This window comes from Dysidea avara, chromosome 6, assembly GCF_963678975.1.
Source record: "Dysidea avara chromosome 6, odDysAvar1.4, whole genome shotgun sequence".
In the NCBI taxonomy this organism is placed as follows: Eukaryota; Metazoa; Porifera; class Demospongiae; order Dictyoceratida; family Dysideidae; genus Dysidea; species Dysidea avara.
The window spans coordinates 5,490,691-5,515,818 of NC_089277.1; the positions used below are offsets into that span (position 1 = coordinate 5,490,691).

Sequence of the window (25,128 nt, forward strand, 5' to 3'; positions counted from 1 at the left end):
CTTAAAGGGCTCATTAAGGCGGATCCCCGTATCAACTTTGGTAGGAATCCGATGAACATTCACGGAGTTATTACCGATTATTTGCGTAAAATAAGGTCGAAGGTCTGTCACGCCTACAGGGTAAACCCCTTGGAGGAATCAGTTGAAAATTGATATGTAGATGGAGCAACCATCGTAGGAGTGCCTTTTTGTGGTTTGAAAGGAATCGGGATAAAGACCATGGAGATATGACACAAAACCCAACCTGTGTCAAAATTACGCGATCGATTTTTATGAATAGAAAAACTATTAGTTTTCGTGTCTATCAAGCAAACCATTTAGAGCAATGAACTGCAAATCAGTATGTAGCTGGAATAATCATCATAGAAAGTTCTTGCAGTAGTACAGAAGAATCGGACTACAAATCACTGAGTTATGATTCGAAAGGCAACTACGTGCAGCAAATTCGAGATCGAGATACTCTAATAGAACAGTCACCCCTAATAAAGCATTCAGCTGCATGTATAATTTACACAGTTATATTACATTGCAAGTTATTCTGTAGGGAATTCAGCTACAAACAAGTCACCCTGTAGTCAGATCAGCTAGAAGAAGATACCTAATAGAGAGTTCAGCTACAAAGAAGCCATCATGTAGAGAGTTCAGCTCAAATAAATCACCCTGTAGAGAATTCAGCTACAAACAAATTGCCCTGTAGAGAGATCAGCTAGAAGAAGTTACCTTGTAGAGGGTTCAGTTACAAAGAAACAATCATGCAAAGAGTTTAGCTGCAAACAAATCAGAAGATGTGGTCAATCAGCCATCTATAAACTGTTTTTAAGGACATTTTGTTAAATCATCTGAATTTACTTTGATTTTGTTTTTGTATCTGTGTGTTATACTCCTTGATGGAGTCCTACACAGTAATAAATAAATAAAAATAAATAAATCACCCAGTAGAAAGTTCCGCTATGAACAGATCACACTATAGAGAGTTCAGTTTGAAACAAGTCATCCTGTAGAGAGATCAGCTAGAAGAAGTCACATTGTAGAGAGTTCAGTTACAAAGAAACAATCATGCAAAGAGTTCAGCTACAAACAAATCACCCTGTAGAGAGTTCAGCTAGAAACAAATCACCCTGTAGAAAGATCATCTAGAAGAAGTTACCTTGTAGGGAGTTCAGCTACAAACAAATCACCCTGTAGAGAGTTCAGCAGTTACCCTGTAGAGAGTTCAGCTAGAAGAAGTTACATTGTAGAGAGTTCAGCTACAAAGAAACTACCATGTAGAGAGTTCAGCTGCAAACAAATTGCCCTGTAGAGAAATCAGTGGCGATTCTAGACCTGACCTACAGGGGGGGCCAAGTAGGGAACAGCATAACTATTGTTGTTTGGCTATAGTATAAAGTAGAATTTTCAGGGGGGTCTGGGGGTGCAACCCCCAGAAGCTGCAGGATTTTTGCAATTTAAAGGCTTGAAAACAGCCTAAAATTTGTTCTAAAAACATGAAAAATGCTAAAAATAACAATGCCAATCTATACAGCAACTTTTCCCCAAGATTTTTTAAAAGTTATTTTTTAACAGGGGGGGCCATGGCCCCCCCTGGCCCCCCCTTAGAATCGCCTATGAGAGAAATCACCCTGTAGAAAGATCATCTAGAAGAAGTTACCTTGTAGAGAGTTCAGCTACAAACAAATCACCCTGTAGAGAGTTCAGCTAGAAACAAGTTACCCTGTAGAGAGTTCAGCTAGAAGAAATTACATTGTAGAGAGTTCAGCTACAAACAAATTGCCCTGTAGAGACAAAGAAATCACCCTGTAGAAAGATCAGCTAGAAGAAGTTACCTTGTAGAGAGTTCAGCTACAAACAAATCACCCTGTAGAGGTTTTAACTACAAACAAGTCACCCTGTAGAGAGTTCAGCTAGAAGAAGGTACATTGTAGAGAGTTCGGCTACAAAGAAACTACCATGTAGAGAGTTCAGCTGCAAACAAATTGCCCTGTAGAGAATTCAGCTACAAACAAATCACCCTGTAGAAAGATCAGCTAGAAGAAGTTACCTTGTAGAGAATTCAGCTACAAACAAATCAACCTGTGGAGAGTTCAGCTAGAAACAAGTTACACTGTAGAGAGATCAGCTAGAAACAAGTCACCCTGTAGAGAGTTCAGCTAGAAGAAGTCACATTGTAGAGAGTTCAGCTACAAAGAAACTACCATGTAGAGAGTTCAGCTGCAAAGAAATTGCCCTGTAGAGAATTCAGCTACAAACAAATCACCCTGTAGAAAGATCAGCTAGAAGAAGTTACCTTGTAGAGAGTTCAGCTAGAAACAAGTTACCCTGTAGAGAGTTCAGCTAGAAGAAGTTACAATGTACAGGGGCGGATCCAGGATTTTTAGAAGGGGGGTCTAAAGGTAAGAGTCACTGCACAGTGTGCGAAGCACACTCTGCGAAGTGCGAAGCACGAGCATTCTAGGGGGGTCTGGGGGCATGCTCCCCCAGGAAAATTTTGAAAATTCAACCCTCTGAGATTGAATTTGATGCAATCTGACACAAATTTATGGCCTGGTATGAGTACACATTAAAGATCCATATATTATACTAATGTACTTTGATTGAATGACTATTGACTGTCTTATTATGTTATTGTTATGTATACAGTGTATTTTATTATAGGTAGCTACAGCCTAGTGGATTACTACTATGTCATTTGAATTGTCCCCATGCAGGTAAATTACAACAGAAGTTTCCTTGGCTGTCGAGTGGCAAACTCCTCAACTACTTCATCAGCCTCAAGTGGAATTTGATGATGATACTGCATCATTGCTAGCCCATTTAGTCTTTCTTGTGTCATAGTACTCCTTAAAGAAGTTTTGATTAATCGGAGCATACTGATGGATCTTTCACATTCACAACTAGTGACTGGAACAGTGGCAGCGAGTGTCAACAACGTATAAATGTTAGGATACAAATCCTTGTCAAGCTGTTTTAATGCCTTCTCAGGGGTGTTTAAGGCTTCTGCATCAGCTTTACATGTTTCTGACGACCAGTAGTTTTTCCATAACTCTAATTCCGCGGAAAAGCCCCTAGATAGAGGTAAATCATCCTCATAAAACTTTATTAAATCATCAAAATCTGTATTCTTGGTCTTTGTGAGGTTTTTAATTAGTTCTGATGGTAAAAGTTGAGCAAACTGTAAGAGAAATTGGGATGAAGACTCTGTAAACCGAACATTTAGTTCACTGATCAGGTGATCTAGCATAGGAATTGTTGTTGTGCGCTTATAATACTCACTGGGACTATCGGATGGAAGGTTTTGCCTGTTTTGCTGTCTGTTAGTAACTCTTGGTACCGATTCTTCAATTCCGACACTCTGACATAATACTGTAACTTCATTGTATATTTGTGAATGAAATCTCTCCACATCACACCTTTGCTTAACCAAAGTAGATTTCACATTCTGAATATCTCTGTGAGCCCGAATTGCATCGACATAGCGACCTTGAAGCTTCACGGATAGCCCTTTGATGTATGACAGCACATTCTGTGTAGCCACCAAAGCTATGACAAATGAAAATCTGAACACTGTAAAAAACAGTGACTGGGAATCTGATCTGGTTTCAGCATTCCATTCTGCTGGAGAACTGTTGGCTATTTCCTCCAAGCAGCATACTATTGGCATAAATAAATCCATAAAACTTTCAAAAGCCTCATGTCGCTCAATCCAGCGAGTACGACACATCTCCTTTATCTTCCTACGCTTTTCATTGGCAAACAGATTGTCAATCCACTTCTCCAAAGCCAACTGCCTTTTTGGAGAATTGCTAAAAAATCGTGATACTTTATCAGCTGACTGCATCATATTGCTGATTTCTCTGATAGTGCAAGATTTGACCACACAGAGATTTAGTCTGTGTGAAGCACAGTGAGTGTACAATGCTTTAGGGTGTTTTGCAGTTATACAAGCAGCTGCACCTTTAGATTTCCCAGCCATAGCTCCAGCTCCATCGTATGCTTGACCACGAAGAAATTGCAACTGCAATTGCCATTTTTCTAGTTGTGAAAGTATGTCATCGGCAATTGCTTGTCCAGTAACCCCCGAGACACATTTATGAAATCCCATAAATACTTCTGTTGGAGATCCTTCATCAACATAGCGGATGCTAATTGATAGCTGCTCATCATTGGCCACATCTGTAGCTTCATCTGCTAGGACAGAAAAATAACATGCGTGACGAATCTTCTCTAAAATTTTGTTACGAATTAGGTCACCACAAATTGAAATGAGATCATTTTGAATAGTTTTACTGGTGTATATAGCATTGCCAGCAGCAGATTCAAGATGATTTGAAAGAACTTTATCACCAGCCTGTACACGAAACTTGAGCAAACCAAGAAAATTACCATGATTGTTGTTTGGATTTTCTTCAACAGAAGGTCTATCATCGCGGTGACCACGAAAAGCAAGGCCTTGCCTTCCACAAAAAATTACTGTCTCTGCTATTGATCGGAGCTTCAGTTTGTTCTCTGCTGCTGTCTTGCTGTTTGCGGTGTTTAGTTGGAAATCTATTCTTGCATCAAGGTTTTCCATACTTCTAGCAAACATATTTGCATCTTGTACTGCATTTTGATGAGTTTTGTTTCCTTTAGAATTTCCAAGGCCATGAAAATGCTTCCCCAATAGCTCCGTGGCTTTTTTAAAATTAGTGAAGGGCCTGGTTACAAAAACACCAAGTTCCTTCACAGTTGGCTCGGTCTTACCAAATAGAACACAATACTTACAGTATCCTCCACTTTGTGACTCAGAATATACCAAGCCAGGATTTTTCTCTAGCCATCTGTGTTGGAAATGTCGATGAATCTTGTTAATCACATGAGTGGGAAATTTGTAGTTGATAGAAGGAGCATAATGCCTTTTCAACAGAAAATGTTTTTGTTGATCTGTGAGATTGATTCGAGATTTTAATTGTGCAATCTTTCCAAAATCCCCACTACTTATTACATCCTGAATAGCTAATTGAGTCTGGTCATTACCAGCACTAGCAGACTGTTGGGCATCACAAGTGGTAAGATCACTGCTGTTAGCAATCTCTGACTGAGTGGATCATAATAGATGACTGGTGGTGTCAACTGCAACGTCATCATTGCTACTAGTGTTATGCCCCTCTAGATCATTTTCCGACTCTCTGTCTGAATTGCTCTCCTCACTCAGTACAATGGCCTGATCATCTTGCTGTGAAGATTCCTCTTCTGAATCCAACACAATCACATCATCATCAGAAATTGTTTTGTCATCAGCCTCGAGTTCGTCATCAACACTACCAGTGCTGTGACAATACAAAGTACATAACTATACTGTAGGTTTTAAATTACCTAGCTAGCGTAAGTACATTGCAATACTAGTTACAATTAGCTATATGATACACGATGATGCATTAAAATTAGTTTTGCGGATTATCTAGCAATTCATAGAAGCCTTAAAAATATAATTAGCGGCGAAGCCACACAGTAGCTCAGCTGGCGTACAGCTGCGTGTCGGCCTCATTGCACTATAACTAACCTTGTACACGTGGACGTTGTATCTGTAAAATAACATTGCAAATTGGCTTTCTTTGTCACTGGCAATGTCTCAGAAATCCGTCCACAAACGTTGCTAGCCTCGTCACTACTCCTGTAACGCTTTGCAGCCATATCGCACGTGAGTAATAGCCAACGCTTAATTAATTATCATTGTGCGCTTATTAGTAAGCACCTATAAAATATATATATCCTGAAGGGAGGGTCTCCAGACCCCAAAGACCCCAAAGACCCCCCCCTGGATCCGCCCCTGATGTAGAGACTTCAGCTACAAAGAAACTACCATGTAGAGAATTCAGCTGCAAACAAATTGCCCTGTAGAGACAAACAAATCACCCTGTAGAAAGATCATCTAGAAGAAGTTACCTTGTAGAGAGTTCAGCTACAAACAAATCACCCTGTAGAGAGTTCAGCTACAAGCAAGTCATCCGGTAGAGAGATCAGCTAGAAGGATCACCTTGCAGAGAGGTCAGCTACAAAGAAATCATCCTGCTTCATCTTTTCTTCTTCCTGTAGTAAAGAAAAAATGACAGGTTAAAAAGCCCTAATGCCAGCCATAGGCCGGCTTTGAGGTATACAAATACAAAAAGAAGTGAAATCTAATCCAAAACAGCCAAGCTGTAAAAAAAAAGAGTGCGGCCCTGAGAAAGGCTATGGTGAAAAAAGATGTGAAATCCAAGGTGGCGGCCAAGAAATGGCTGTGATGGTAGGTTAATGGTAAAAATTTTAATAACAACAATTCAGGTTAATTTGGTGCCGCTTGGTCTTGGCACAAAATTCACCTGAATTGTCGTTATTAAAATTTTTACCATTAACCTACCATCACAGCCATTTCTTGGCCGCCACCTTGGATTTTACATCTTTTTTCACCATAGCCTTCCTCAGGGCCGCACTCTTTTTTTACAGCTTGGCTGTTTTGGATTAGATATATATATATATATATATATATATATATCAGATACTGGAATAGTTACGTGAAAATAACATACAGATCATACTTTTGCACAAAATAAGACCAGAAACCAGCTTTGCCTCACAATACTTTCATGGTGCCTTAAGTATAACTAAACCCAAAAGTGTATTCGATATGACTTGTGAAACACTTCTACAAAATTTTAATTTAAAAAAATATTCAGTGGCTGCCTGACTGACTGATACCTTCAGACAAGCATAATAGCTAAGGCTACAAGCTTGATTTTTCACTGTTCGACATCACTTCAGCTCAACAGGTGCCATTTGGAATACCGCAGTACATACACAATGCATGCTTCATGTACTTACCTGTGTCATCCATTTGTCTTTGCTGGCAGCGCAAGGTGTTGATTCATGCACGATGGCTTCCCTACATTTGTATTAGGAATTACCTGAGTGTTCCGTTGTGACTAGATTGATTTCAGAGATCCTTCTTGTAGTGTTCTTTTTATAGAGTTGTGTAATGGACTGAACATAGTTGAAAACAAAGCGTACTAGCTGCTTTGCATAATTATTTCTGTAATTGGTAGCTGGGATACATGTTTAAACAATAATATGTGACTAAACTTTAAAAAACCAATCCAAATCGCACATCAGGCAAAATCAAACTAACACCACTGGTGGATAGCTACACTATTGTACTACTAGTTTTTACCCTCAGTACTACTCAAACTACTCAAGGCTGGTTTTAACAAACATCTTTTCTGGGCGATGTGGAGAGCTCGAATGGCAGTTTCTGGCCTTGTGAAGGGCCTGGCTTTGAAAGACTAAATCAGTGGTTTACTGGTGGATGGCTTGATAATGTTGGCCAGACGTTTTTTTGCTGATTTTACTGCACATCAGCCACTAAGAAGCCAGCACAGCCCTGCAATCTCAAGTCCATGTTCTGCCTCTTTTTTGTATTCTATCTCTTACCCACCATTCTCCTCCTTTTTATGAGCATTTGTGATACTACTTCCATTGTCCAACTGTTCAGTAGAGCTGAGCAATACTGCCATTTTAGTATCACGATCGATACTAAAGCCACTATTCACAATAGTGTATAGTTCACGATACTTACAAATATGTCAATCATAGCTGGTGCTACATAGTTTATTCCTCAGTATTCCTGCAGGAAGTCTTTATAAAAATAAAAGTAGCATTAGCCACTGAAATCCTTGTTTATAGTAACAGTTATTGTAACACATGCTTTGAAGTTATGTTATAGTGTTCACACCTCTCTGCAGGAGTAACCAGGTTATGACTTAAAAGGATTCTTGAGCCTAGTACAGCATAACAAATGGATTTTTAATGACAATAATGTACAGGCATGGTATCATGATAGTTAATAACAGAATATCACAATATCGATACTTTCAAAATAATTATCGCGATATATTGCTAAAACGGTAGTATCGCTCAGCCCTACTGTTCAGATTTTCTATCTTATTTGGCAGGAAACTCTACAAGCAGCTACAAGTACTCGAAGTGGTTTGAAAGGTAATAGATTGATGCATCTTTTGTGTAAATTTCATACGCGTGCTTGTTATCCTTGGCAAGTTACGTATACTGACTTGGATTCTTTAAAACCATTTATCTCAAAACTTCTAATGTGTGATTTGGATTGTTCTAGTCACATTTAGACAAAGAAATAATATAGGGATTAAGTATATTTTTAGGTGTAGGTGACCTCTGTTGTTTCAGTACTTTTTATTTCTTTGCCTAATCAAACTTAAGATTTACCAAGTTTGTCAAGTTTACTCCAGGAATTATGAGAGTTCAGACAAAATTTCAGTTGTTTATACAAATAGTTAAGTTTTCTGTGAAACAAGAGAGATACCATCTACATCGGTCATGGCCAAGGAGTGTCATAGTTCATACTTCTTTTTATTTAGCCATTGAGGATAATTGTAGCATTTTAGATTTGAGAGAAAGAAGGGTTTGGGCACAGTGACGGGTTCATGTCAGCCAGGATATTAATCATCAATCAAGAACTTTGTCTATCTCATTCATGCACTTTTTGAACATTTTCATGGGCACTTGATATGCCAAAGAAAAGTTATAAGTAATATTGTAGGGTAGTGAGGATTTTCTAGTGCCTCTGGACACAGTGCATTCCATTAGTGATGTGTATAATTATACTGATTATCATGATAAAAGCTTATAATCATTGGAATCATCAATTAAGATTTTCTTGTAATTGTTATAACATACCCGTAAAACTTGTATTCTGATCAGTAAACGTGGAAACATGGAGAGTTTACAAATCAGAGTACAAACCGAATGGGTGTGTTACTACTGTTTTGTGCTATGGGGCATACATAGATCAAAGACACCCGTTTGTAACACAGCAGAAGGAGAAAGAATGCTAAAGTTATTAATAGTGAGAACTATGTCTAAGGAATGTTGTTGCATGAACCAGTGTGTGGTGCATCCATCCCATTCAGCCATTGTACTGCTTCCTATCCAGATCATAAGTGTTATATATTCATTGCTAAGTAATATTCAATTAGTTTAATGTAATCGCAGATTCATAATTTGTTTGTGGTGGTGGTACAATGTATGGTTTCTTTGATATCTTTGAAGTAATTAGTGGTCAGACTGCATGACCTAATGGTGGTGCTTAACCATATTACAACCACTTGTATATACTGGAATCAGCGTTGAAACCGGGTCAGGTCATCCAGATCAACCAGGTCACATTTTGCCTGGGTCATCCAGGTCAGACCTACTTTAAAAACTATCCGGGTCTGACCCGGATTGGATCACGTACGAAGCACATTGTTTAGTTGGACAGTACGGAAGTGCATTAATGCATAACGATGCAACTCAGCTACTTTCATGAGCCACACCTACTTATCGGACAACTGCCTGCAACCATACATGCATCCACGCCCATTTATTGGTGATATTAAAGTCTACAGGTATACACAAAACCATGCTCATAGCTGCCTGCTGGAGCCATGCCCACTAATCAATTGTTATTGTAGAAGATAGGTCAAGGCCAGTTTCTTTTGTGAGCCACGCCCACTTTATATTGGGAATGTGTCATACTTTAAGAACTTATGGTGTGTTAGGTATTTCCAAAGCCACACCTACTTGCAGGAAACGTATCTTGCTTTTTGCAAACTTACATGGAATTATGCCCACTGACTACCACTGTTAAGTATAGACACCCTCATGCTTAATGAACTAGTCGGCACTCAAAATGTAGCAGTTGGCGCAATCCTCCTTTAAACTAATCCTGGTCACATCAGGGTCAAATACGGGTCTGACCCGGATTGCTGTCCGGGTCATCCGGGTCAACAGTAGCGACCCGGTTTCAACACTGTCTGGTATACAACTGATTTGTAACACTGGTGGCAATCTTTGATCTGCCTACAAACCACTTATCATATAGTACCACATAGACAAGAAGAACAATAGTGGGATAAAGCTGCAATAGTTCTGTGAAACTATGATCCAGTAGGGAACAAAACATGAAACACAGCTGCTTATCATCCACCCACAGGGTTCAGAAGCAACAGATAAACAATCACACATGTCAGCAACAAATGAATACCAATATAAAGTATACCTATAGTTTAATGGCTCTTATTACAATTTCTACAACACATGAAGTGTAATATGTTCACTTATCACTATAATGTGAATAAACATCTTTATTTGTGAATCAACACTTACGTGTGTGGAGAAAGAAATGGGACACAAAGGAGACAAAGGTAAGTCCATGATGCATGCATTGAAGCTGATGCAGTAGGCAGAAAGGTATGTCTTGAGCCTAAGCAATTGCAACATTACTTATGCTTGGCTGATAGCATCAGTCAGTTAGTCAATACATAGAAAATTCAATTAAATAAAAATGCAATTTCAGGTTGAAAGCATTTTAAAAGACACATTAAATTTTGGTCTTGATTATATGCCTAACCTATACTACCAAGCTGCCATAAAGGAAAAGTGAGGTTGTTTTGGGTGATACTTTTGCAGGAAAACACAATCCCTAGTAGACAAAATGCCATACTGTATGATATGCCTGAGCAGCTAAATTTTAAGGAGCTTGTAATACTGGTAAATAACTGAAACTAAGAAAAGATCTGCCTTTGACTTTTCTATGCAATTAAGATCTAAATAAGTTGGTGTTTTTTATGCGTATTCTTTAGCTGGCACCGGTGTATCAAATCATAGATACACAGACAAGTACCCAGGATTGATTGGATTCATTTGGTTTTTCGTGCTGGATCATTGTTACCAGAAGTAGTAATATCTTTGAATTTAACACAAAGAAGACTAGTTAGTTCTACCCTTAAGATTACTTCCTAAAACATTAATAATTGCATAGCCGTGCGCTAGAAGTTTGGTTTCTTCAATATGGTGCTTACGCTTCGGCCAGTAGCTTCGAGAGACACACCCAAAAACCAGGTCTGGCCATTAATTAACCAGCCTCTTTCGTGAGGAAGACTTACCAACAACTAAAATGAGCACTTTCACACATTGAAATTGTGTTGTAAGCGGTGTATTTTTATTATCCTGCCTTTATCAAAGGGATAACAATGATCCGGCGAACTTGTTTGTATTGAGTTATTGGGTTCACATGATATGATTCCAATCCCAGGTACTTGTCTGTATATCTATGATCAAATGTTCTGCAACTTGGCGACTGGCTTACAATCTTGACGGCCTACCTTACAATCTCAGTCAGCTATATAATCTCTGATTATGATTAGATAATTGTTTACTAGATTTTAGATTTACTTTGTATAATCTTAATGCATTGATTGGGTATACAAGCTATGCCTTTACCCGTATTTAATAATAATCATAATTGTAATCTCTGAAATGTTACCAAACTGATAAATATTTGTGTAATATCTGCAGTAAATAGTGTAACACCACCTGCCTCAGGGGCAGATCCAGGAGCTGGCAAGGGAAGGGGCACAAACAAGCTAAGTTGTAAGTGGTTGGGGAGATCCATGCAGATTCTCTAGTTCAGTGCTGCATTTTTGAAGCAGGAAGTAATCACCTCTCACTGTTAATTTTTGCCATTCTGGCCTTTTCAGATGGTTTTGAAGTCTTAAAAGCTGTTTAAAAGGCTTTGAATGTCTTTAACAACAGCAACACGATAATTATTTTTAGAGGCGTTTAATACGCACGAAGGTGCTGGGTAACAATTGCACAGCTAGCTTGACTTTGGTTCTCTTTGGTTTAAGGTGAATTTGTAATAAATGGTGCATATTTTTATGAGTTTCTTGGCCTGACATAAAGTTTAGTAGCTATTTTAATCAGAAGTAGCTATGGCTGGCTCCTCCACAAAGTGAGGGGTTGGGGGGGCATTTGCCCCCAATGCCCCATCCTGGATCCGTCATTGTGCTTCCTTTCATCATTGTGTAATGTGCAAGCTATGTTTTTGGTATATTGCCCTTTATTTGTCAGTACACTAAATGCTACTAATCACCAAAAATAAATTTTCATAGTGTCACTCCTGACTGCTTTATTTAAGTAAATTGATGCCACTAACTACTGTAAAGTCAGAAATTTTTGGCCTGCCTGCCTGTCTGCCTGCCTGCCTGCCTGCCTGCCCGCCTGCCTGCCTGCCTGCCTGCCTGCCTGCCTGCCTGCCTGCCTGCCTGCCTGCCTGCCTGCCTGCCTGCCAGTGTTGGGGCAATTACTTTTTAAAAGTAACTCATTACATATTACATATTACTTGCAACTGAACTATTCAGTTACAGTAGTGAAAATTTCAACATAAATTATGCCAAACAAGAGCTGTTATGGTGGAACCAACAAGGCCAGAGATGCAATGGACTTAATCCATAATGACATCACGAGCACAAGATAACCTAATTATTTGGGGGTTAAAGTAGGATATTGACCAGGTACGAGTGTAAAGTAACAAAAACTATTACAAACAAATCCAGCATGCAATACAAATCATTTATTTAAAGTATTGTCTTGTAACCATACCTGTTGCTCAATATCTCCTTCCCTAGCTGAAATACGATTGATCAAAACAATGGTACCTGTACATTAGTCTCCAAATAACATGGCCACATGATGTCATTGTGAATAAAGTCCATGATACCCCACTGATTGCAGGACTACCAGATCTAGTGGTAAAGACAGATGCATTGGGGCAACACTGAAAGGCCCAGACCTGAGAACGGGTGAATTGTGAGAAACATCAAAATTAATGCACAAATTTCCTGGAGCTGCTGACAGCATCACTAGCAATTCAGGAATTTTCCAAAGATAAAACCCTGATAAATATACTGGTAAGGACAGACAACGTATCCACCAGAGCATGCATAAATCATCTTGAGGTGGGGTGGGGGGCACACTCGAGGCTCATGAATTCACTAGCTACTCAGATATGGAAATGGTACATAAAACCACAGATTTGTCTCACTACAGAACACCTCCCAGGCAAGTAACAGACATGGAATCAAGAGCAGTTAGGATCTGCTGTTCAATCGTTAGTAGTGACAGGTGATGTGTACAAACACTGCTTGAAGATTCTTAGTTTACTAATTTGTTAAGCTGCTTTACTGTAGTTGTACCCAGTTATACTGATAGTAAAATGTCAGTAACTTTAAGTATATGGAACATAAATGTTTTACCAAGTTTTAAACTCTCAGTAAAACATCAGTGAATGTGGGTTTACTGAAAAATACTAAAATAACAAACAATTAACTGTTCCATATACTGGGGATATACCACTCTAGTAAACTAAGAAACTTCAAGCAGTGAAAGGGCAGGGATGTAACCAACACAAGCTGATGACTTGTGCTTACTAGGAATTCCTTGTTGAAGACCAATAATTGCAATGGTATATCCCCAGCATGATCAAGCTTCACAAGATTGCCTACACCTGGGACAGGCTTGCTGGCTTGGTCAGTGTAGCACACATGCGGCCCAGAACATCTAAGGGCATCAGAGACCTGTTATTGCCTCAAACTTCCATTGGTTCAACACCAATAGAAATCAGCCTCCATTCAAGAATGGCCAAACTAGTTAGCAGGTAAAGGTCTCATTCGTTATTGGAATTAATCAGACAAATCACTCCATCATCTAAGAATGGCGTGGTAGAATGAGCTTGAAACATGGGTGTGTCAATTCCAGGCATGATTTAACCATTATGCTAGAAGTTACTGGACCATGTTTACCAATGAAAGACCAACACAGACATAAGTCCACTTTAAATCTTGGAAAAAAAGAAAACAACTTGATGGTGTGTTTGTTGTAATTGCTTTGATAGACAATTTTGTGCTCACTTTGGTACATAGGATATGATCTACTGATAAGATCTAGATCAGCTCCTCTGCAAGAACAAGATAGTGCCATTAGTCTTAATTGTCAAACTTTGGAGTGGAAAGGAGCTGGAAGTACCCTCATTCCAAAACAATAGCAATACTTGGTCCACATTCCAAATGGACTAATAATGATTTTGGTCTCTGATTGAATACTCCTTCCAGCATTTGTGTCATCAAGGGATGTTTGCCAACCTCTGCTCTACCCATTTCCTCATGTACTAAAAAAAGTGACGACTTATAAGAATTCAATGATCTATATTCATATCCTTACTTAAATAAATCTGCCAAGAAATTCAAAATATTGACTAAAGAGTGCTTAATGGTATCTCTACCATGCTCCGTACACCAGCTACATATCCCACCATTAATTTTGAAGAGTGACTCATCGGTAGACTTAATCCTATCCCTCCATGCTGATTCCAGTAATGTTGAAGTGCCTTCTGAAAACTCTTCTGTTCTGCAGTGCTGCCAGACATTGACCAGACAACCAACCATGGAAATTCTAATGGCATAATGAATTCCTCCAGAGTTGTAGATATTGCTGTGCCATCCTGTCTAGGGATCAGTAGTGGGAATCCACTCGATAATTGGAGGATACCAGGGTTATGTCTTCCACAAAGGGGCCACTAGCACTACTCTTGCTTGGTCAGTTTGGATCTTTGCCAGTGTAGCTAACAGGAGACATAATGGGGGGTTTGCATATCCTCTAGCTGGCTCCAACACTGAGTGAAGTCATTTGTTGCCTCTGCTGCTGGGTTCAGCCTTCAGCTGTAATACTGAGGTAATTAGTGAGCCAGGCGGGAAGCGAGTAAGTCTATCGCCAGTGGTTCACTACATCATGAATTAGAGTAAACTATATAGCCTGGATAGATCATCAATGACATGGTAAGGATTGACAGATTAAGAATTCATTCTTGATTCAGGCTGCTGCAGCAACCAGAGCAGCAAAGCCTGTGGAGGATATTATGAAAGCAGCTGACTGGTCTGGCGAAGGAGTATTTAGAAGTTTTATGTCATTCAGTGGAGTTTGGAACCCCTGTGTTGGCGGCCAAGGCTTCAAAGTCACATGTTGATATAGAAACTGAGACTTTCAAAGTATAATTTTCAAATGTCGCAGGTCGCATGCTATTTGTAATTCTTTTATTTTATTTATTAAGGCTTTACAGCACAAGTACTGAAGGTCTGTAGGACACCTGGTCCTACAGCCTGTTTAAAGCTTACAAAAAGATGGAGAAAGGAAAAAAAACTCCATGACTGGACCTGGGAAGCCTCGAACCTGCAGCCATCTGATTAATGCTTGAACACTTATAGAAGTCTGCCAGGCAGTCAGGATGTTTTTGGATTATATGAGGAAAGTGAGGTTGAAATATCAAATTTTCCCTCCCACCCTGTACCCTTGTACATACTTTGGTTTTCAGAAAAACCAAAAAATGGTGTAGCTAGTATTTATAGACTAGTGCACGTGTTGATGTAATGTGTATGGTGTACTTCTATTTTTATATTCAAACTTGCTGTCAATAATTGAAAAATGGCAATTATATGTTAATATTTTAACCTATATATTTATGAATAGTGGTAAACCATCAGTATTAAGTAACTCTGATAGATACAGTATGTCTACGAACTTGCATGTACATACATGCCTTTCAGTAAAAATTAAAAGGTGTGTATTTTGATGATAACATGATCATATATTTGTATTCAAATTATAGCTATTGGTGATATGGACCTCATCTGTTTAGTAGTTGTATTGATGTGCAGTGTATCATATTCAGGTGAGAAAAGCATAAATTTATATTTGTGTAATTAATTTCTATTTTAAATTTTAAACAGTGGCAGATTTTGAAAAAGGTGACTCCTCTCTGCAGCATGGCTATTATGAACTATAGCTAGCCAGCTTAACCTAGCAAGCTAGAACTTTTTAGAACAGTATGTGATAGCAGCTTATATCTCTCTTCAGCATTGTTTTAAAGTTTTGTCTTATCTGTAAGGCTTTTACAATAGGATTTTTAAGGTGGTCACCAACTTTAGCCTTGCTGGTTTATTGCTAATTATATGAACTAAAGTAGCAATTGAATTTACACTTCAGGTGACAATCCCCTTCACTTTTTATTGCAATAAACCATACAAGCTTGTCAAATTTTTCCTTGCACCTGTAACTATAATATATATTTCCTTGTGTGGTAAACTGGTTTTTATTGTATTTGAGGTATATCAGCCAAAAAGTGGTAACTAAGGCTCATTCCAAAGCTCCTGGTCCCATGAAACCATTTGAGTCACATAGGCAGTGAAAAGGGGGGGCTAGGGGGTGGAATCCCCCCTTCAGTCTGCTGAGGGGGGCTAACTCCCCCTCAGATCTTGCTGAAATATTATACTTCTTGGAGTTGGGCTGAAAACTGTGAAAAGGATTGATATAGTCTACTCTAATCGAACTCTCAAATACCCTAATAGAGCAGTCAAAGCTCTTCATAAAGAAAACATGTTCCTAAAATTAGTCTTAAAATATGAAAAAAATAGTTACAGCAGGAATTGAACCACTGACCTCTTACTTGAGAGCTGGTATTTACCACTGTACCAGGTGTCTAAAGACTGGTTATAAATATTTCATGTTTATTCAACAGCTTTTATTCTAAAAACTTTGCCAAAAAAGTTTTTTACTTTATAGACTGTTTTATTATGTTTGACTAAAAAGTTGGTGTTTTAGTTGAAAACTTTTGAAACATCATGAAAGCTAAAAAGGCTACAATTTGTAGGGGACTGCACCCCCAGACCTTCTGCTGCTAGAGATTACATCAGCCCCCTCACATCAACTACTTCCTCTTTTTACCCCCTGACATCACTACCAAAGCATGGAAGGACATAAGGGCAGGTTCACACACTGGATGATTTAAAATCATCCTGTTGATCATGCTATTAATCATGTAGCACAGTATAGTAATAAGCCTGTAACAAGAGCCCCATAAGCACCGCAAAGGTTCATTTGTCCCTTGTTGTGCATGCTTGTGGGATGAAAAATCAGTCTCACACTTCTTTAATGATAACTAGCCATATATTTTAAGTGTGCATCAGCCTAAAAAATGTGCTCAGAGCAACTCTGTTGACTCAAAATGCTATTAACAAGTTTTTTTATTATTTAATTGAATGTTTAAATAATTGGTGGATACCCTCAGTCAAGTGGACTATGGTTGATATTACAGGCCTAGCTAATTTGTTTAATGTCATTCAGGCCTGCAAAGCACCTTTTTGCTCATCATAGCAGCTACAATGTATGCATCATGGACTGACATACCTTTGTCATCATTTGTGTCTTTGTGTCTATCATATTGAAGGAAACTTTGGTGAATTTGGTGATTTGCTACAATTTTGCCAAAGTTTAACCAACCAATTACTTGTAGCACCTTAGATAAACATCTTTATGGCTAAAGATTGAGCTAGAATTTTCCAAGTCTATTTCTCGTAATAAACTTTAGCTATGTGGCTATTCATTCAAGTTTCCCTCTATATGGTATTTTTTCCACTAGCGCATGAGTATTGATTCATGCATGGGTAGCACATCTTGTGTTAAACTGGAATTGCTTCACTGAGTGGATTAATCGCACTTCTTATACTCTTCGTAACTCTGTGTAATGGAAGGAACACAACTGAAAACATGTGAAATAGCCACATCAATGGATAGTCAATAGACAATTAATTTTGATAATGCCATACTTTCCTTTGATGTAGCTGGTATCAGTGGGCTCACCAGTCATAAGTTATGCTACAGAAAATAAGTATATAAACTAACAAGAATAAGAGAAATTATAAACTTTAGTATAGATAATGGAGTGAAACAAGAGGTTGCCTACATTTCCAGTGGACATTTATTTAATCCGTACTTCATTTGTGCATGAGTGTACTATTGACAAGTATTATGACTGAAGTAGGAATTAAATATGTACTAGTATAGCTGCAGGTAAAAATGACCTTTGTTTATTAATACCTTGTACTCCTATGTTCCCTTCTTAAATTTTAGAATTCCTAATCTTTCCGCTATAATAGTAGTAGTAGCTATTGGAATGGAAGTGACACCAAATTCTTGGCCCTGCTTCTAAATTCTAATATAATTCTGGAACTACAGTATAAAGTAAAATTAATAGATAAGTGCTAACAAAGTATCTATAACACATTTGTACATATTATATACCCTTTATCCATGTGTTAGTAGTATGACATTTGTTTGTTAAATGTTCATTCAACAGGTGGACAGACTTGTACAGATGATGTTAATGTTCAGCAAGCTTATAATAATGTCATTAGTCCTAACAGAACAGTAATTTTTCCACGTCTCAACTTTACTTGTAATGGTAGGATAACCAACATCGGGGTTGGGATAAATGATACCACTGGGATATTATCTGTTAACAATGGGACTAATTTTCCTTATATACAAGTATGGAGACAATCACCAACATCACAACTCAACTATAGTTTAGTTGATCAAGTTCAGATACAATCAGATCACCTCAATACTCAGTTAACCTACCTAGAAGCTAACATTTCACTTACTGGTAACAACACAATACAATTTCTATCTGGAGATGTTATAGGATTCTATGCTCCATCTGATTCTGGTTATATAATTAGAGATATACAAACACCTGGATATGTGATGTATGTATTCATCGGATCTAATGCTTCATCATTTAATCTTAGTACTGGCATCATGTCTGATAGACGACAACCATTGATCCAGTTCACACTTGGTGAGTATGGTGACAGTCTTTTTGTGTGCTGAGTATTATACACTTCAGTATCATAATGTACATAATTATGTAGATATTCATCTATCTGTTTGTACTGCACCTTAATTAAATTTACTTAATTATCAACCATCATTTTTCTTAAATGTTTCACTTGTTTAGATATTCAGTGTAATAACCTCACAACACCATTCAATGGAGAGATAACATCATGTAGTTCTGGTAGTATTGGAGTGGGTTATGAGAGAGACACTTGTAGTTTCACATGTAACACTGGTTATGAGCTAACTGGTAGTGACACTAGGACCTGTCAGAGTAGTGGGAGCTGGAGTGGTAGTGATCGTGTGTGTAGAAGAGGTATGTTAACACATCTTTATTAGTTCTTAACCTATGGTATGAGTAATACTATGCTATTCTTTGATATTATCTCATTGTGGTATAGGAATATAACAAATCACAAATTATACAATGCCGAAGAGTCTAGCAAACTTTTTAAGTTTAGAAATTTAACAACTGCAAATGTAAAATGCTTTTGTACAGCCTTAGCTGTATGCCTCCAATTTGCAACACAAAGAATGATACCATCACACCCTCACTATATCATCTGATGACAGTATACAGCTGAACATGACAGCTATAGGACAAACTTTTTTGTAGTGCTTTAGAGTATATATAAAGCTAAAACATTAACTGAAGCATGCAGCTGATTCCTGGAGGGATAGTGAGACATTTGCTATAGTTTTAATTAAAGCTTAGCCATATCTATGAGTGGATGTGACAACTCCATGAGAGGTATATAAGTAAAGGAGTGGCTAGGCCAAACAGCGATGATGTCTTTTATACAGTTGGTTGCTGGGACCAACATCCAGAATCATGTAGTCTTGTTGGTAGCAAGATAAACATAGTTGTTAATACATGATATATATAAGTGGTACGTATGTTGATGTTGTATTTAATTAAATAAGCAAACCAAGACCATGGTTTGGCTTGCATGAGTAGTGCCTGATTTCAGTATACTGATGCTGGAAACAAGATCTTTTGCCTGTGCCAATATGGTCCCCAGGTATGTACTGCTACAACCGTTGCAAATAGTTGCTTCCGCATTATGGCAATGTGCACTTGTACTTGACCAACGCCCTTGGAGCCATTTGCCACATCAGTATGCACCCCATCCACTAGTACCTGGTATGCACCTGTGTGTAGTTGTATTGGAGTTCAATGTTCTTCTAATATTGGTTTATTTACTAGTCAGTATGACAGGAAATCAAGCCGTTAACCTTCAATAACTCTTAAGAAGCTTCTGCTAGCAGGAACCACATGCACTTTGCATGTAAATGAAAGTTTTCCTATCAATGAGAGGAGTTCTCTCTTGGTACATTTCCTGGGAATTCTATCATGCAGTGATCACTAAGTCTGTGTCAAATATGCCAACGTAATAAAAAGCATAATAGGCTGGAGTGCTGTGCCAGCATAGTGCTAGCATATCAGATGGATATTTCAAACCATGGAACTCAATTCCATGAAAATAGAACGATACTCCCTAATAGAGCAGTCAATGGAAACTGCAATAGAGTACTAATGTGTTGTACATTGCCCTGTAGCAGCTGGCTAGAAGCCATCAGCCAATACATCATGATGTATGCTAATGAAGTAACAATAGGCTATTAATTGCACACACTTTTTAAAATACCATAAGTAAACAACATTTGCCATAAGTAAGTAAGTAAAGAACATGCAGCCTTCACCTGTAGCTGATCTTCAAGACCATGACACCTCTTACCTACAGCCCCTTAGATAGAGCAGTCACTTTGTAGTGAAATACTAGTCAGTATAGTCATTATTTCTATGCACATATGTGCTTTGGACTAATGTCCTTGGAACCATGTGTGCACTCCATCCACGGGTATCTGAGGCATCCATGTATAGTTGTAGCTTAGGACCTAGAATCCAATGCTCTTCTATTACCAGGTTTTTTCCTGGCCATTGTGGTATGAAATCAAACCACCATCACATATCCATACAGACATCTAAGGTGATTGTATGATGGAAATGTTTTAAGTCTGTCATCCTTTTTAAAAAATTCTGCCAGCAGGAAGCACTTTGCATGCAAATAAGTTTTTCTATCAGCAAGAGGTGTTCTCTCGTGGTGTGTTTCCTGGAAATTCTATCATGCAGTGATTTTAGTTCTAGTAGTAGTGCCTGCTTTAATCTCTATCATTATGCTTGCTTCCATAGTAAGGGTATTCAGATGTATGTATGCCTAAGCAAGTAAGGGAAGTTAAAGGGCCATAACCTTGGATAGTTTAATACAAGTAGGTATTGTACATCTCCATGCCATAGTTATGTTGAAAAATCCAGTGCAGGTAAAGACAATTAAACAGATAGTGTGCTTGTCATAGACCAAATGGCAAACATGTATCAAATAGAACTGTCGTTTCCAACGTATTCCTAGCAAGGTCCAATACACTGGTATTAAATGAAAAGCATATTTCAGGTCAATTTTGTTTGAGTAGCATTCACTGTCCTGATTTATTAATATTGCGTATGCATGATCAATAGTACAGTAAAATAGTGAGTATGTGTGCTGCTTGCAGGTGCAGAAAAGTGGTAAATTACACACCAACCACCATCATATGTGACCAGATTTTACAGAACCGATCCAAATCGCACATCAGGCAAAATCAAACTAACACCACCAGTGGATAGCTACACTATCGTACTACAAGTTTTGACCCTCAGCACTACTCAAACTACACGAGGCTGGTTTTTACACACGTCTTTTCTGGGTGGTGTGGAGTACTCAAATGGCAGTTTCAGGCCTTGTGAAGGACCTGGCTTGGCAAGAGTCAGTGGTTTACTGGTGGACAGCCTTATAATGTTGGCCAGACGTGTTCTCTGCTGATTTTGCTACATGTCAGCCACTAAGGAGCCAGCACAGCCCTGTAATCTGGTGTCTGGACTCCTATCGTGGTCTGCCTCCATTTTGAGGTCTAACTTTTGCCCTCCCCGCCACCCCCCAGCCTCCACCCCTTTGTGAGCACTCGTGATACTACTTCGCTCGTCCAACTGCTCAGATTTTCTATCTTATTTGGCAGGAAACTGTACAAGCAGCTACAAGTACTGGAAGTGGCTTGAAAGGTAACAGATTGATGCATCTTTTGTGTAAATTTCATACGCGTGCTTGCTATCCTTGGAGAGTTATGCTGGCTTCAATTCTTTAAAACCGTTTATCTCGGAACTTCTAATGTACGATTTGGATCGTTTTTCCAAAATCCAGTCACATATTGTGGCACTAGTCCTAAACCAGAAATGCAAAACTTTATGAGAGATGCAGCTGAAATGGTTCTTTAATGTGTCCAGCCTTGCACTTCTTCTCAAGTGTAGCATCTACAATACTACGCTGTTGAAATGTAGAATGTAGGTTAGCTGTCAAGTGGCAAACTGTGGCCAATACTATATACGTACTTCACCTATTAATGTTCTAATTAAGACTTTGTTGGGGTGAGCAGTTATACTGGAGTCCTTGGGTAAGATGATTGGAGTTGTGGGTGTGGACAATTCTAGATGGCGTAATTGGTACCACATCGTTCACAGCAGTGGACAAACTTGAAAGTTGAATTCATTACAGGCCTGAAAAAAGTGGTGACTGGACTGGCTGGATTGAAGATGGGGTTTGTTGGCCAATGGGGAAGGTTGGTGGTGGACTGTCCTCCATAAGTACTCCCTTATCAATTGTGGAGAGTGGGGACAAAAAGGACGATGATTTTAGTAGGTCCATCCATAGAAGACGAAAACAGTCTTAAAACACTCTAGAAACAGATAGGCACTAAATAGAATTTTCCGTGATATTTCTGGACTTCTCCGTTCATCGTAACAAACGTGTTAGATTATACTTCCCATAATTGAATTCTTTTAGGCATGCCTATAACATGAATAGAGTGGTTAACCACATGTTGGCCTGGGTGACTGGTCACCCACTGCAGGCTATCAGCCTGAATATGCTTGGAGGGAGCATTGCAAATCAATGATCAAAAGTGAGATTTGTTATGCTTGAGGTCTTTCCGCTAGCGGGTTTCTAACCATTATAAAGGTCCACTGAAATGGTAAAATACACTTTGGCTATTATCAATCCTTGCTACCAGTGGAATAGGTTGGTGTATGTGATTTAGTCAGATTTTGTTTTGTTTAGTAGATATAACACATTTAAGTGTATTGTGGTTTGTCAATTACATTACATCATAATGCATCAGATAAATTCAGTACGTGTGAGGTGCCATTAAAGCAACAGGAATGTCCAAGTACAGCTAGATTTGATTTAGTTTCACATCATATATCTAGCATAACAACCTAAAACATGGTAAGACATTGTACTGCAAGCAGTTACAAGCCAGTAAGTGAATTTACGCTGGTCTTGTGGTGAAGAACACTCAAGAATGCCTGTTAAAGGGAATGTAAATCAACAGTACAGTGGTCAAAATGAAACACATCTAAGTTGATGTTTTGAATACATTGAAGGGTCCAATACAGCAGGTGGAGAAAACAATTGTGATGGCACCACTGGCAAGACATTATTGTAGAAGATAAAACCAAGTTTTTAGGAAAGTTTAGCATTGTATCTTTGAGTGCTACTAAAAGAGCTGCAGATAAACAAATGATTACTAGACTGACTTCCCTAATGAATGCAACTGATTTTCTCTGTATCTGTGGAAAGTACAAGCTTTGGATATATAGAAACTACATCATATCATTGCTATGTTTTCACCTATGTGTTGATGCAGTATCAAATGGGACAATGTCACAGATGGAATCAGCTGCCACTTGTTATCTGTAGAAGTGGTTGAACCTCTCTCGCAGTACAACTAGAGTAATACTGTATTATCCTGGTGCTTGCTGTCCTAGTATTACACATGTTTTCCAAAAAGCCAAGCTCAGCTTACTAGCTTGTGTCAGTGTTTCTTCTTCAAGAACTAGGATTGGAACTGCAGCTTGTGAGAGTCTCTTTACAAATACAAGGTGATGACTACGCTTTGCTGTTGTCTGCTTTTGAGCAACTATCTTCACTCCCAACTGCTCAATCTTTGTCATGGAACAACATTAAGTCCCAATGTGATACCCATCTGCAGACACTTTCAGTCCAATGTAAGTTTAGAGATTCTACTAAGTTAGAGGAATCGTACAAGACATGGAACCGGCTGATGTCTGGTTTTCATCCTGGGCATGTGTCATTTCTTTTGCAGGCTGCTTCAGATACTTTACCAACTGTAGTTAACTTAAGGCGTTGGTGTATTCAATCTGATGTTAAGTGTACTTTGTGTGACTCAATTCGTCCTACCACAGCTCACATCCTAGGTGACTGTCCTGTTGCCTTAACGCAACAGAAATATACACACCGTCATGATCAAGTTCTTTACCTTCTGGCCTCTAAACTCAAATTAGTGACAATCCATCTATCCATGTTTTTGCTGACCTTCAGGGTTTACGAACTAGTGAAGCACCTCAAGCCACTATTCCATCTACCTTACTAATCACACCTTACAGGCCAGATATCGTTGTATATAACTCAGGCAAACCCTCTGTTGCTTTACTTGAACTAACCTGCCCTCTAGACTCAGAACACAACATTCAATCTGCTAGGTCTAGAAAACAAAACAAGGCTGAGTATCATCAACTGCTTGTGGAATTTGATCACTTACAGATCCCAAACTATGTATTATGAAAACATTGAAATTAGTGTGCTAGGTCACTACCTACCTTCTTCCATTCAGAACATCAAGAACTTTATTGACTGTACAACTTTTTGTAAACACCAAATCTTCCATCCGATAGATCCTCGATAATGCTGCTCGTCAATGTATGACATGTTGAATTTTCTTGCCCAGGAATTGTAGTGAGCGGTTAACTTAATTTTGTCTTGTAAGTATTGTTGTTGCTGTTGTTGTTAGTCTTTTTTTTACATGTACACACTCCTTGCCGTGCCCAAAAGATCTCATTTTGCTTGATCTGATTGTGGTCACACGAGACCAAGGACTAAAAATGTATTGTATGTATCATCTTATTACTAATGATGATTCTCTCTCTCCCTACCTGGCAGAGGAGTGACTCGGGAAAGTGTAAAATAGATACCATTGTTTGTTTCGTGGTACTGCTAACCCAGCTTTGTACACAAATCAAACTAATCTCACTTCAGTGAAGCATAATGAAGTGTGAGCTTTGATAATGCAAGGCACACTGACAGGCCGAGCTGCTACAGGCAACCACAGAACCCTCCATATTGTTTTCCAGCAGAATGTTCAAGTAATCTTGGAACACTATGAAGTTGAAAAGAGGACCTTGGTATTGCCACCTGCATGTTAGACTTTCACTGTTTACCTACTTTCCCATTGCAAAGTGTATAATTACAGTACTTCTGATTTTTTGTCTTGTGTCACAACGTGACGTAACTAGACTTTGTGGCTTAATATCTCTGTACAACAACATAATTGAATCATTAAAAAAGTGTTTTGTGTAAACAACCTATTTATTCAATAAGATTACAAGTGAATTTTATATTTCAGTAAACCTTTAAGAACCTGCTAGCA

At 38.6% G+C, this 25,128-nt stretch overlaps 3 protein-coding genes across 3 annotated transcripts in view; 2 read left to right on the forward strand and 1 right to left on the reverse strand.

Moving 5' to 3' along the window:
* LOC136257622 (uncharacterized) overlaps window positions 1–25,128 on the forward strand; it is a gene marked incomplete in the record, with an annotated part of 245,226 nt that overhangs the window by 128,370 nt on the left and 91,728 nt on the right.
* The window catches only part of LOC136257627 (uncharacterized), a 106,714-nt gene that overhangs the window by 61,555 nt on the left and 20,031 nt on the right, over window positions 1–25,128 (forward strand). The window contains exons 2-4 of the mRNA XM_066050881.1: window positions 15,524–15,586; window positions 18,050–18,553; window positions 18,713–18,907. Of these exons, the coding sequence (XP_065906953.1) occupies window positions 15,535–15,586; window positions 18,050–18,553; window positions 18,713–18,907 (751 nt within the window). The 5' untranslated portion in view covers window positions 15,524–15,534. The remainder of the gene's footprint in view (window positions 1–15,523; window positions 15,587–18,049; window positions 18,554–18,712; window positions 18,908–25,128) is intronic.
* Window positions 2,597–5,667, reverse strand: LOC136258456 (52 kDa repressor of the inhibitor of the protein kinase-like). Its single transcript, XM_066051766.1, has 4 exons — window positions 5,537–5,667; window positions 5,114–5,303; window positions 3,271–5,071; window positions 2,597–3,169 (listed from the first exon to the last, which is right to left on the reverse strand). The coding sequence occupies exons 1-4, from the start codon at window positions 5,665–5,667 to the stop codon at window positions 3,138–3,140; spliced, it is 2,154 nt and encodes a 717-aa protein (XP_065907838.1). The 3' UTR covers window positions 2,597–3,137.